This window comes from Brassica rapa, chromosome A01 (assembly GCF_000309985.2).
Source record: "Brassica rapa cultivar Chiifu-401-42 chromosome A01, CAAS_Brap_v3.01, whole genome shotgun sequence".
NCBI classification, from domain to species: domain Eukaryota; kingdom Viridiplantae; phylum Streptophyta; class Magnoliopsida; order Brassicales; family Brassicaceae; genus Brassica; species Brassica rapa.
This window is the reverse complement of record NC_024795.2, coordinates 17722994-17736619: the sequence shown is the minus strand read 5'-3', so window position 1 is coordinate 17736619 and position 13626 is coordinate 17722994. Positions and strand designations below refer to the sequence as shown.

General features: G+C 38.2%; 1 protein-coding gene across 1 annotated transcript; it reads right to left on the bottom strand.

Moving 5' to 3' along the window:
* Positions 1–45: 45 nt before the first annotated feature.
* On the bottom strand, positions 46–3836 carry LOC103828954 (amino acid permease 1). The gene is made up of 6 exons (XM_009104597.3): positions 3348–3836; positions 2085–2178; positions 1763–1977; positions 1429–1571; positions 718–945; positions 46–628 (listed from the first exon to the last, which is right to left on the bottom strand). The coding sequence occupies exons 1-6, from the start codon at positions 3691–3693 to the stop codon at positions 200–202; spliced, it is 1455 nt and encodes a 484-aa protein (XP_009102845.1). The 5' UTR covers positions 3694–3836; the 3' UTR covers positions 46–199.
* Positions 3837–13626: the final 9790 nt, after the last annotated feature.

Below are 13626 nucleotides of genomic sequence, written 5' to 3'. Positions count from 1 at the left end.
AGACGTTAGTGTTTATGTTCTTAAGGTTATAATCAAATTTGCAAAGATCTGAAAAGCTCATATGTAATGGATTGCAAGCTGTGGATACAGATATATGTAGCTTTTTCAGCAATAAAAGCATTTTCATTTGGATATAGATACCAAGTAGTTAAAAATAAAGACCAAACTAGTACATAACTTTATTTTTAGTCTGAAACTCTCACTCGTGGATAGTTCGGAAAGGCTTGTATGTCTTGACACTACTTATCAGTCCTGCGATGGATCCAGCAGCAGCTAAGAGCGAGACGATCAAGCAAACCCAGCACAGCATTTTCAGCCCAATCCATCTAGGAGAGTACTTCTTAACCTTAGTCTGTGCAATGTGCATCTCGACGGGGAAATAAACCGTTAAAGGCCAGAAAGAAGCTGCACCGATAAGACCCAAGATCGCATTGAAGAAAGGGAATATCATAGCTACCACCGTGGTTATAACCACGTAAGCTGTCCTCCACACCAACCTGAAGAGGCTGATGTTAAATTTTCCAAGGAAAGGTACGTTTACTGAATACTCAGAAGTGATGAACTTGTTGTCAGGCCAGTTTCTATTGCATCTCTTCTCAACAAACTGGAAGATGGGCTGTGCAAACACCTGCAAAAGTATGGTTCTTATGTCATTAGCCAAACAGAGAGAAAGTGCAAAAAACATAATCTGTTTCTCTTTCTGGTTTTGGGTTTTACCTGATAAGCACCAATAAGGTGGAAAGCAATGCAAGCATTTGCAAAGTCGATAAGCCAAAAAGGCTCGTAAAACCCAAAATCTGTGAGGAAATCTCCTGGTGCTTTGTTTCCAAATGCAGCATAGCCGAGACAACCACATAAGATGTAGAAGAAAGTGGTGGTTGATACTCCCACAAGGCTTGCTCTTTTCATAGATTTGTTCTCTGCTGGGCTAGATTTCAATGTATCCTGCAAAAAGCATCAACTTTCCCCGATTAGTGTACGTAAATTCACACTTCAATCCAGTTTTGTCTCATGCGTTTAGCTTAATCTTATTAGGCCGTCACTATCAGTCGACAAATACTCTATGTTACCAAATACCGTAACATATTAATAGTGAAAACTATACTATCATTAAGAGACAAAAACTATGAGTTGTTGTCTCAAATCAATAAGCTAAACTCAGTTGAGAAGAATTATTATTGTTTGCTGTGGAGAAGAGGTTGACAATGTCTTTGAATATGACATCTTGTCATTAATAGGCACATGTTAATGTTATACCTTTAAGCTAAAAGACAGGTTCTCTTCTTTTTGACTCTTTTGAATAAAGCAAATAAAAAGTGGTCCAGAGGGAATTGATTGTCAATGTCAATAATCTCTAACCACAATTCTATCAAGAGGTTCATATTCAAAGCTAACAAGATTCCATAGATATTTGATATGAAAACTTGCCTGAATCTCGATGAGAACAGTGGCGTAAGCATATGCAAACGCAATGTCCCCAACCGCTTGAAACGATCTCCATATCTTCTGAGCCGCAGTCACATCAACTCCTACCACCGTGCCTGTCATATTCGTCTTACCCACTTTCCCACCTTTCCATACCGCAACATATTAACCTTTAGTTAATTAAAAAGATCGCTATATATAGACTTCATCTACTAAGAGTGGACCAATTGGTCTGTCTAGCTACAACTTAGCTACTTTGAAAATACAATTTGTTTGACTAAGATGGTTAGTAATTGTAACTTTGCTACTAATTCAATCTTTAAAGAATTGTATGTACCTGCGACGGTCGCAATGGCTAGGCCAATCCCAATAGTTGCGTAAGTGAAGGACATCACCGCAGCCATAAGGGAGAGAAAAGAGAGCTTGTGGAAGTTCGGGATCTGGCTAAGAATAATCTGAATGATCCCGAAAACTGCCATATACGGATAATTCGATATAGTACAGTCTGCCTCGTGCCCTTTCTTGTGGAAACAGTTTGCTTTCCCGACCGCTCTGCGCAAACACCATATTACAAACACATTAATATCTTTCACAACTTGTAAAACTTCATGTAATCACCGTTACGACAAGAACAATACATTTACTAACGGTTGACTTACACCAAGCTAATAGAAGCAGTGATGGTGTAACCAACAGTGATCCCTATTAGATTCCCATACTGTGCCACACCACAAAGCTGTACTTTCCTACCACCTGCCATATTACAATAATTGCAAAGTATTATATAGTCTATTATGATTTATTACTTCTGTTTCATAAAGCAAACACAAAACACTCCACGGAACTATATATAATATTCCATCAACATCCAAAACCAACAATAATGCTAATACTACCAAAACAGTTTGCCTCTTATGCCTAGATACTCTTTAATTTACGGTTTCCTGGGGTTACACCATTTTGGATCATTATAAACAGTACACATTTTGGTTAACTAGTATATTAATAATCTGTTGAAGATATATTATTGATGAAGCCCTTTTTCAAAAATAAAAATAAAAAAGATATATTATTGATGACTTAAGAAAAGTTGCAGCCTAATTAATTATTTTCAAAAACATAGTGCATAACTGGAAACTAAGGACAGGTACCAAAGTTAAGATTAAAGTCAATGTTTTACTTAAGTTAAATATGTAAAAAAAAAAAAAGTTAAATATGTAAAATCAAAATTGCAGGGACTGTAGCAAACACTAGTAATTCTAACGTAACAATTCATTTACAAGGTCTCGAATTTAGAATTGAGCAAGACAACATCGAAACTGTGAATTCAAGGAGATACTATAAAATCTAAAAATCCATGTACTCCATCTAAATTTTGAATCACAAGCACAGCCAATTGGATGCACATGCTTTTATTTTTTTAACAAGATATCAAGGATTATCTCTTATGATTTCTCTCAAAATTTTATAATTAATACCCACTGTTTTATGAACCATTATCATTTTTTTTGAGAAATTCAATGAGAACACCATACACCAGTTTAATTTTATTTCAAATTGATGAAAAAAACATAACTACGGTTGTATTAAAAAAAACTGCGGTTATGATGATTCCAATCAACTTTCATACTATTATCTTCTTTTTCTGTTCTAACCACAATATTTTTCGGAAAAGCATCATCCTATCTAAATACCACACAGTCAGTATCTATATAAATAAAACAGAATCTTTTTTTAAGAAAAAAACTGAACCATGCCTTGAAGAAAACTATTTCTTTCACTAGTACTGAGAATTTTGTATATATAAAAAGCACTTTTTAATTAAAATAGTAAAGTTGGCGTAAAAAGTATCAATTTTTTTTTTTCAAATCTACTTACAAGAAAAAGGTAATATAGAGAAGAAAAGAGACCGAAAAACATACCAAGGTAAGAACGAACAACGTCCATGTAAGTGTAATTTCGTTTTCCGGTGACAGGATCCGGCGCACGGTAGCAATCAGCGAGCATCGTGGAAGTGAAATAAGTGATAAAAGAGAAAATGACCAAAATCAAAGTCCCTGCGATCCAACCAAGCTGAGCTATAGCCCATGCTAACGACAAAACTCCGGAGCCTATCACCGCCGTGATAATATGCGCACTCGCCGTAAGCCACGTCCCAGTTCTCTTCTCTCGGCCATCGTCATCAACGTTCTTTGTGGGATCAGACACGTCGTAGACGTTGCCGGATTCCGCCGCGGGGTGATCTTGTTCGGTGTTGAAACCCTTCATGTTGACAGAAGAAAGAGAGAGAAATAGAGAGCAAAGAGGTGGACAAAGAGAAAGAAGATAAGTAAATGGGTGTCAGAGAGAGTAAATGAAGAAGTCTAACTATAGTCAACAGATTTGGGTTTGCATAATATCACATATATAGACATACAAAGTATATGTATGCGTATATAATATACTATAATATAATTTAGTCTTTAGCATATATGCCAACCAGACGTATACGTAATACGTGTTCGATTTCAACTTTTCATTTCTGTATAAATGTTTTTAATGTTTTCTTTTTAATATGGCTTGGGATGTGTGAGTGCTTGGCTAAACTTTGACCCCACTAATGGGGAGATGATTTTAATGTTCGGATTAGCTTAGCCATTCTTCCCAGATTCAAAAGTCGAATTCGAACCTGATCAAATTTAAAATACACGAACGGATATTACGCTATGAGAGATAGAATATTCGAATCTGAATGGGTAATATACAATTTCGAATGAATATCTGACCATTAGTGAACATATGTATATATTTTTAGTTTATTTCTATCATTTTATTCAAAATATTTATATTAATGTTATATATAGTTAAAGATCAGAAATATACATAGATTCACAGATAATTCTTTTTTTGCGCAACATACTTTTGATTAAAAACTCAACCCGAAAGTGATGTCAAAGAGAAAGTAAGTGGGCCTTTGGTACAAAACTCACAAGCTATTAGAAGATTTAGGACATAAAAAAAACTTGCAGAAGACGAAGGAAGAAGATAGCGAAACAATGGTCGACAAGACGTTAATATATCATGGATTTTACTCATTTTTAGCCATGGTATATAGGTGTTTTCAAATACATTATAATTGTTTGTAGTCCTTCTAGTATGTTTCAGGTTTTGGAGTGATTTGGAGGAAAGTGGTGATTTTGGTGCATTTTGGAGATAAAATGATAAAGACGCGAAGTTGGCCATCAACCACGACTATCGATCGATGGGCAACAATCGATCGACACACACTTTGTGGTATTGATCAACGGCGAAGCGTGCAGAAACCATATTAGGTTCCAGTCGACTTAAAGCCCAAGTCCCACAGGAATTACAAGATTACTCATGACAAATTTTAACCTAATATTTATGTACTCTGCCATTGTTCTAGGCAACACACGCTTTCATACTTTCTACTTTTCATACAACAAAATATTTAGAGTCTTAGGTTTGGAGAGAAGATCCAAGAACTCCTTCAGAGCTTTGTGATTGGAACTCCAGTTTCTTTACTCTATTCTATTTATGCAATTTAATTATTTTATTGTCATGAATTGCTTAGCCTTGTCTTAGTAGTTCATCTTGTTAGATTTAGAGTTCAGATATTTATGAGAGATTAGCCGAAAATATAGAATTGCTAAGTATCAGGATATTAATCAACTAGGCTTTTTTTAATGCATATGTTCTAGAATAGGTAAGTAAGACCTTGCCTATAGACATTAGAGTGCATTCGGAACATTGGTTCTTTGTCTGAAATATTTTAGGTTGTTCTAGGATTGCTAGAAATAAGCGGAAGCTGATTTAGTTAACCTAGTGAATAAGTTCAAACCCGTTCCTAACGCTTCCTAGAAGGTACGTTGATCGACAACTCACAAGTTGCATCGATCGACGGGCTGAAAGGTGTATCGATCGACACCCCATTGTTGGAATCGATCGACACTTTCTCAAGACCAACAAGCGACAGCTGAGGTCCTAGATCCGGCGATAGATAGTTTAAATATACGGAAGTTGATCGATAATTCTAATTGTTTGGGTTCTAGAATATCCATATATACTTAGTAGTCTATATCTATATAATCCTGATTGACTGAATATAAACCATAAGTCTAACGTCTCCCATCTCAATCCTTAAAACCCAATCAATCAACTGAGCAATAACTTGTTCACCACTGCTTATTTACTACTTTAAAAAAATTCAATCTAACATAACTAGATAGATCTACTGTATGCCTTAGTTCCCTGTGAATTCGATCTCTAAATATTACAATTGAACCTCTTATTTAAAAGATTACAAATCACTTATAGGGTAATTTGAGTGATATCAGACGTGTTGTTGTGATTCCCCCCCTCCCAATCTCACCCGATGGATCTTTGAAGACTCAGCCTAAGCTTGTATCCCGAGTAGTGGATTTCCAGGCACCGTCTGTGTTGCAAGTGATCGTAGCTGGGGGGGGGTAGGTCTTGGATTGGCGATCCGATTGGGATTCGGGTAACTTGAGAGACGCTTGTTGATTGTGCTTGTTCCCATTCTTGCGCCGCATGGATGGCTTTGCAGATCATGTCCGACAGCAGAGAGGAACTCTTCTCGAAGGTTAGCTGATTTCGACTAATCCAAAAGAACCAACAAATCTACAGGGAAAAGATTGATGGTAACTCCTGTAGGTGGTAGGTTTCTTCTACTGTTGGATAAGGTGAGCTCTTCAACGAAAGAGGAGCTTTGAGATGAGTCAAGGGTCGAATCCCAAGGTACCCCTCGCCATAACTCTTGTACAAATATACAATGTAGGAATAGATGCATCGTTGTCTCCTTATCTCCACATCTAGCACACACAGTATTAGCTAAAAGACCTCGCTTTTGTAGGTTCTCACCCGTAGGTAAAGCTCCATGTAAGATCTTCCACATAAACAACTTGAGCTTGGGGGAGAAGCGTGGTGCCCATATCATCTTTTTTCAGTCAAGTTGTGAAGCGGGTGAGTGTGATGGAGAGTTAAGGATCCCCGCCTGAGTCATGGAGTAGTAACCCGATTTTTTTGGGTACTGCCCAGAGGTGTGGAGACGCCAAATGAGTGAGTCCTCAGTATCCAACACGCTCGGCCTAATCTGCAAGATGAGGTGAGTCAGTTCAGGAAGAAGATTTTTGATTCTTCCTACGTTCCACTCTTTAGTCTCTCTGGACAGTAAGTCCGCAACTAGTAATCTTGATCTTGCAATGTAGTTGGTCCAAAAGGCCGCAAATTATCCATAGGGCTGATCCAAGAGTCCTTGAAAACTCTCGTAGAACTCCCATTACCAATAGCTTTTCCTAGGTGATTGATAAGCAAATATCTCTCCCCCCCCCCCCCCCCCCACAGTACCCTTTTCCAACCATGGGAGGAACACGAGCTTGTTGTAACCGATAAAAAAGACTGATTGTTGCAGTACTTTTTCTGTAGTATGCGAGCTAGTAGGCAGTCAGGTCTGGTAAGGATCCTCCAAGCAATCTTTTCCAAGAGTGCTCGGTTGAAAAGCTGGACATCTCGAAGACCGAGTCTGTAATAACCCTCACGAGCCAGTTAATTTTTGATCGAGAAAAACTCTGCTCGACCAGTTTGGAGTTGGTCGATCAGATTTAAAAATAAAGTCGACCCGGTGAATTAACACCTCGACGGGACTATCTTGTGGTCGAAAGGCCTCTCATTGATAGTTTTGGTAGAGTGTTAGTAATGTTGGTCGAATTTTATTTAAGCTAGGCAAGCTTAGTTGAAAGCAAGACGAGATTCGAAGGATGAGAAATTTTAGTCGAAAACTGTCCGAAAATGTCGTTAAGTTTTCTTAACTAAATTCCGACCAGTCTAATACCTTCACCAGCTATTCTGCTTGCTTTCTCAGTAAATCAGTCACATGAGCTGCACCTACCTGCTTGCTTGCTTCACTTAAGTCACATGAAAGTCACAAGCTGGTTGCTTGTTTAATAAAAACAAAATAATCTTTCTTCAAAGGAGGGAAATGACAGCAACTTGCTTTGGTTTAAGTAAACCCTCAAGCTGAAGCAACCCCTCATGCTATAAAATACCTTCTTCTCTCTTCTGGACGTCCTGTTGCACAAGAAAAACCAGAGAAAATTTCAGAGAGAAAGAGAGAAAGAAAATAGAAAAATCTGTGAGAAAAACTCATGCAAAAATTCAGAAAAAAAATCAAAGAAGAGAAGTGAGCATGGACGACCCTTTCTCACCCTTCTGTGAATTTAATCAGTGAGTTTTGCAGTGTTTAAGAGCTGAAAATTTGGCGTCCTGAAGTAGAGAATCACCCATGTTCTTCAGCCTTTGATTTTGATCGGTAAGATGGTTGTGGATCAGTTTCTGTGAGAAGTTTTGTTGGTTTGTCTACACTGAAGATAAATTCTGAATAAATCCAACCATGGATTCTTGTGGTGTTGATCAGGTTAATTCGTGGTTAGCTTGAAGAGAGAAAACCAGTCAAGTTTAATTAGTTGTGTAAAACCGGTAAGCTTCAGCTTCTTGATACAGCCATGTTTTGATGAGAACCAATTGATGTATGTTGGTTAACCTGTCAGGATCAGTTGTCTAAGGTCTTGTTCTCTTCAGTATTGGTTGGTTTATGATTTAAACAGTCTCATAGAACCAGTAGACGAACTGATAAGAATTATGGGAATTAAACCGAACTGATTTGATCTTGTTTAGAACTGAATTGAGCTGAGTATGTTCTGATCTGATCTGAGCCGAGCAGTCTATGGTCTGAAATTGTCTTGAACTGATGTCGTCTGAGTATAACCGAGTTAAGCTGTTTGGAACTGATTAGAACCGGAGTTATCTGAGCATGAACTAAGCTGATATGAACCGAGTTAAATTGTTAAAGCTTGAACCGAGCTGAACATGGTATCAATTTGTCTTGAACCGAACTGATATGAGAGAACTGAACTGAAATGTTATGAACTGAGTTGAGTTTCTTCTTGAACCAGACTAGTGAACCTTATGTTCCAACTGTTATGTTTTGAATTCAGATGGCCAAGGAGAGTATTCGGATCAGCCGGATCCTTGTGATGGTTCTGAACCGAGAGTGATCCAGAAGGGAAGTGTGATTAGCTTGAGCTCGAGTATAGTCTTTCTTAGCCAATCTCATGGATTTAAAGGTGAGTCTAGATAGATGATGAATGAATTATGAATGAGTATGCATGATTGCATATTAAATATGATTGATTAATTAAGAATTAATCATGAATTAATTAAGGAATAATCATTGATTAATTAAGGATTAATCATGGATTAATTAAGAAGTAATTATGGTTGATTGATTAAGTATTATCCCTTGATCTATATTTATATATGAAGTTTTTATTTAGTTTAAATACTTAAGAATTAATAAGAATAATTCTTTGAGGTTATCCCGAGCCTTAGTACTTGTTCTCAAGTACTAATCTATAAGTATTCTATTAATAAGTGTGAATCATGTGAAGTCTTATTGTATACTCACTCTCCCGAAAGTCCCGCATTGCCGTGAATTGGTCCTGCGATATGGATCAAGGTCATGAAGACACGATGATGGGGTCGCACCCTGGAGGCCGTGTAACTGCATGCAGCGTTGGATGTTCTATCTTGGAATATCTGATGGAAATTATGGTTATATTTATTCCCCGTTAGGCTCGGTTAGCTTTGGTGGTTTTCCGGGTTTAGCATATATATATATTAAGAGTATGAGTGATTGGCGGGTATCGTGGAGGTGATGTTTAAGATAGATTCACATAGATGGATTGAGAGGCCTTATAATTATATTAATTATGGAATATAAATCCACTGCATTTAAATGGTGTCGCTTGCTCGGGATACTATTGATATGTGTTTGGGTGTGGGATTAGACTCACTTGATATGTAGGTAACCAGTAGGTGGGAGACCTTTACTCTAGGATGGGAAGGAACGACATTAGCCAGCGGTAGTTTTACTAGCCTTGCAGTCGTTTTGATATACTTTATGTATAAGGTTTGTTGACCGAAAACCTCGAGGTTAATCTATAATATTTTGTAAGATTCTTTTAAATGAATAAGTATATAGTGTATAAAGAATGTTTTTAAAGTACGGGTTCCAAATGATATTAGTCCTTGTCCGGACGAACCAACTATTGGGTATTACTCTTAAGGTTGTAAAGCCTCGGGTTGTACCTAATAGGATATGTGTACTTAGGCGGTTGGCCTAAGGTACCTGGATTTATTTTGGGAACTTCGGGTTAGTCGTTTATGTACACATTGTGGCTTCTCGGTTTGGTTTCAGTTACGAGTGATCGGCTGTGCATGTTCTTGTTTGATTCTTGCACGGCTGGTCGAGTCAACTTATACTTAGACCAGATCGGGGGTGTCACAGAGTCCTCACAAGCTTTTGGGTTTTGTAAGTTTGTCCCTGCGAGCGACAAATTTTTCTATCCCCTTTCTTTGTTGTCCCACCAAAATTGAATCAGAACTGATTGTATCTGATTGCATAAACCGACAGGTAGCTGGAAACATGACATGACAAAGGAGGGGATAGCCGAGTGGACGGATTGTAACATTGTAAATTTTCATGCGGTGGAGAGAACTTTGTTGACCAGCCAAGGGCTTTCTGTTTCATACGATTAACTATGGAAGCAAAGAAATCCTTCTTTTTTCTACCAAAATGTTCAGGTAAACCCAAGTATTTCTCCTCTCGTCCCTCTTTACTTATACTTAGTTGGGCGTTCACTCTTTGTGGGAACCGAAATTCACACCGTCGATTTCCGTAATCGGAGGAAAGTCAGGAAACCCTAACATTCACTGAGGTCCCAGATTCTCTGCGAGAGCCAACGACAAGTGACCAAACAAATGCAGAAAATATGAAAAGATAACAAAACAAATTTATAGAAAAGATAGATCTTATTACGAATCCGCGTAAGAGTGTTGCGATCATTACAAGAGATTATAAAAGCTTCGTAAGGGCTGTCAGCGAATTACCTAGTTCTAGCAACCTAAAACCTTAAACCTACTTGAGCCGCAGCTCGATAACAGAAGACAGAAAATATATGAAAATAGATTTGATTGATTTCGGACTGAACCTTATGAAAGGTTGCCTACGTATTCGAGGATCAAGCCGAAAGTAGTTCAAGAGTGAACCAAGAGATTGAACTGCTTGTGCGTGTTCATCTGGTAATCGGATGCCAGGCATAGAAATAGAGAATGTTGAGAATAATTCCTCAAAGTTTCTAAGTGCCGAGAGTTTTCTCTTGTGCCTCTCGCCTAGGACTCCTTATATACTCCCTCCAAGGTCGGTTTGAACTTTTTCCTTCATGCCCTTAAGCCGTCATAACTCGAAAATAGAGATATTCCATTTTTCTCGATCTTCATGATTATCTGCGGAAACTTAACATTTATCTTGCGGACAAAGTACAAACCGCCATAGTATCTATGGGTTTTTCCTTAAAAAATCGTAAGTGGGTTTCTAATCGCGTTTTATACCTGTTTGGGCCGTCTTTCAACTCGAAACTTTTATTACGACTTTTATCGTTAAAAATAAACTTTCCGCGATTTTTATCGTAAAGTTTAAGTGATAACTTCAATAGATGTGAGTCATGTGCGGTCGATCGCTATGTGGCGACCTTGTTTGAATGCTTTTTCGATGTTTCGTGAACGTGTTCTTTAGTTTCGATAAATGAACCAAGATTAATGCAATATTTCACCGCAAGACTTTTCGTAAAAGTAATCTTTACGAAGAATACTTTTCGTAAAGATGTTCATGCTGACTTTTTCCGATATTTAGACATTGATTCCGTCGCTACCGATTCTGAACCCAACAGTTAGCCCCCAGCTCGTTAGAATTGTGACTTTTAGCGTGAGGTTCTAGCGAGTGGCTTGGCAAGTTAGGCAAGTTAGGAAAGTCAGTCAGAATTAATGGTTGAAAAGGTCCGTCGTAAGTGGTCTTCTCGTTCTTCTGACAGTGGAATGCGATAAGATTGGGGCTGCGCCTTGTGAAGGCTGCCTACGTACCTTTGTCGAAGGAATCAAGCGTTTTGTAGTTCGCCCTAGAGTTGAGATTCTTAAGACCTGTTTTCCAGTGACACCTTTACTGTCCAGTTTATATGTCGTGTAGAGGTTATCAGGCATGTTGCTGCCGATGGCACTTTATATTGGTGTAGAGGGAAGATTACGAGTTCTCATCTCGTAATCTAAGTCTGTGTGAACTGCTATATTCGTAATCTGTTTGAGAGTTTTCCGTAGTGCATAAACTTGAGGGAGTTCTGATGATGCTCGAATATTAGCCAAGACACAAATTTTGGGATCTCGTACCAGGGTGTTTGATACTATGCCTAGTGATATTAGAGACCAGTGTGCTGGGTTTAGGGCAAGACCTAGGTCTAATCACGGCTTTAGGTGGTGTGATGACTACTTCAGCTTACGTTTCCCGTATCCTGATATGTCAGTGATATGTTCTCGGCTTACGTGATATGTAAGGTATGATCGAGCATCTCTTATGTGACTTGTATGGTAGAAATCGAGCATCTCTATGAGGACAATTTTTAAGTCTCCCGAAAGTGCTGACCAAAATTTCAGATTTTTTTTAGATAGTGCTATTACCCTTATGTTGGGTGCACGAGAGCTATCTCTACGAGATGGCTAAGTCTGTTAGGACGTTAAGAGTTTGTTGTGATCAGCAACAAACTTTTCGGTAGATATTACCGTTTTTGAGTCTTCGCGAAGAATACATGTTTGAAAAGATGTTAGTATTTATGACTGTTTGATCTTCCAAGTAGGTGCCTTTATCGAGGAAGGTAATTTTGTGGAAAAATGGTTCTTCAGGCTTCTGTGACATCTCGCAGTGCTGAAGATTGATTTTCTTTTGTATGCCGCGTTTCGTGCTTGAAATGTTCGCGGGCTTGAAGATGTTTTGCGATAATTGCAAGGTTTTAGTCTTAACCCTGCGTTTGAGAAACATTCAGGTATGTCTACAGATGTTCGTAGCCAAAATTGTTGTTCGGATGCTAATAATTTTATTTACGATTGAGGAATTAGGACCGAGGGGTCCCATAAATTTGTTTCTGGGAAGAAGTGTTTTCCTTCGTAGTGCTTTGTGTGGTGTTTCTTGTACATTTGAGGATGTTTCGTATAGCTCTAGGAGCTCTGTTACGAGTTTTCCTTACATGCCGCATTTTACAGGTAAAACATAGCGGGCTATAAAGTTATCGGTGGAACGTATTGAACTTGGTCGATTGTCGACAAGTTTAGGTTTTCCATTTACCGTTTGGTTGTTAGGACTGCGTTTTGTTACGAAGAATTAATCATATGATTTCCGGCTATGGGTTATACGATAATTACATGAATTTTTTAGGCAAATCGCGGATAGTCGTTTAGCCGTTAAGTGATGGAGCGATGGTTTTTCAAATACTTTGGTTTGGCATGAAGGATGTGTTTACTCAGATAGCCAAGGACGTTGAAGGTCATGCATCAGACCGTGGTATTTTCGTGTTAACATTAAGGTCATGTAAATTTACGATTGTCTTTAAAGGGGATGCTGAATTCTGGTTTGGATTTTTACTGGAAGGCGTAATTGACCGATAGCCAAAGAGCGCTTGTCGATATTGATCGGCCAAGTTTGCTGGGGTTATCTGTGTTAATATGGATGATAGTCATAGAAAACGATTCTCCGCTCTAGGTTTTAGTTATACGACAAATATTTCGTATAATGTGACATATAGTCTTATGAAAATCGAGTCGTTTTTGTCTGAGGAAGACGAAGCCTAAGAGGTTTGCTAGATAACCAGTGTGGAGTCAACGGCGGGATGACTGCCTTCTCGGATGTGACCGAGGGAAAAATAGGCAGAAGCCAGCGAGCCGCAGGGCTAAGATAATGAGATCTATTAGATCTTAATGCGAAGAGATAAAGTTTAGATTGATCATCGAAAATCAAATCTTTTGTGTTTGCTATACAAAATATACTTCTTCATAAAACCTGCTATGTTAACTTTCGAAAGTTTCTTCGTAAGACTTGGTCTGATTGTACGAAGGATTTTTTGCGTAAGTAATGGGGACCGGTTTTACGAAGGTTGTAAATCGGTGATATGTATACATATGTCAAAGTAGCGTTGTTTCCGCAGGTTTTACGAGAAACATTTCTGTTGTGATTTTGATCTTAAGTAAAGTTTGCTTGGAGTTACTCATGGAGTGTTACCGAAGCCTATTTTATTACGATCTAGT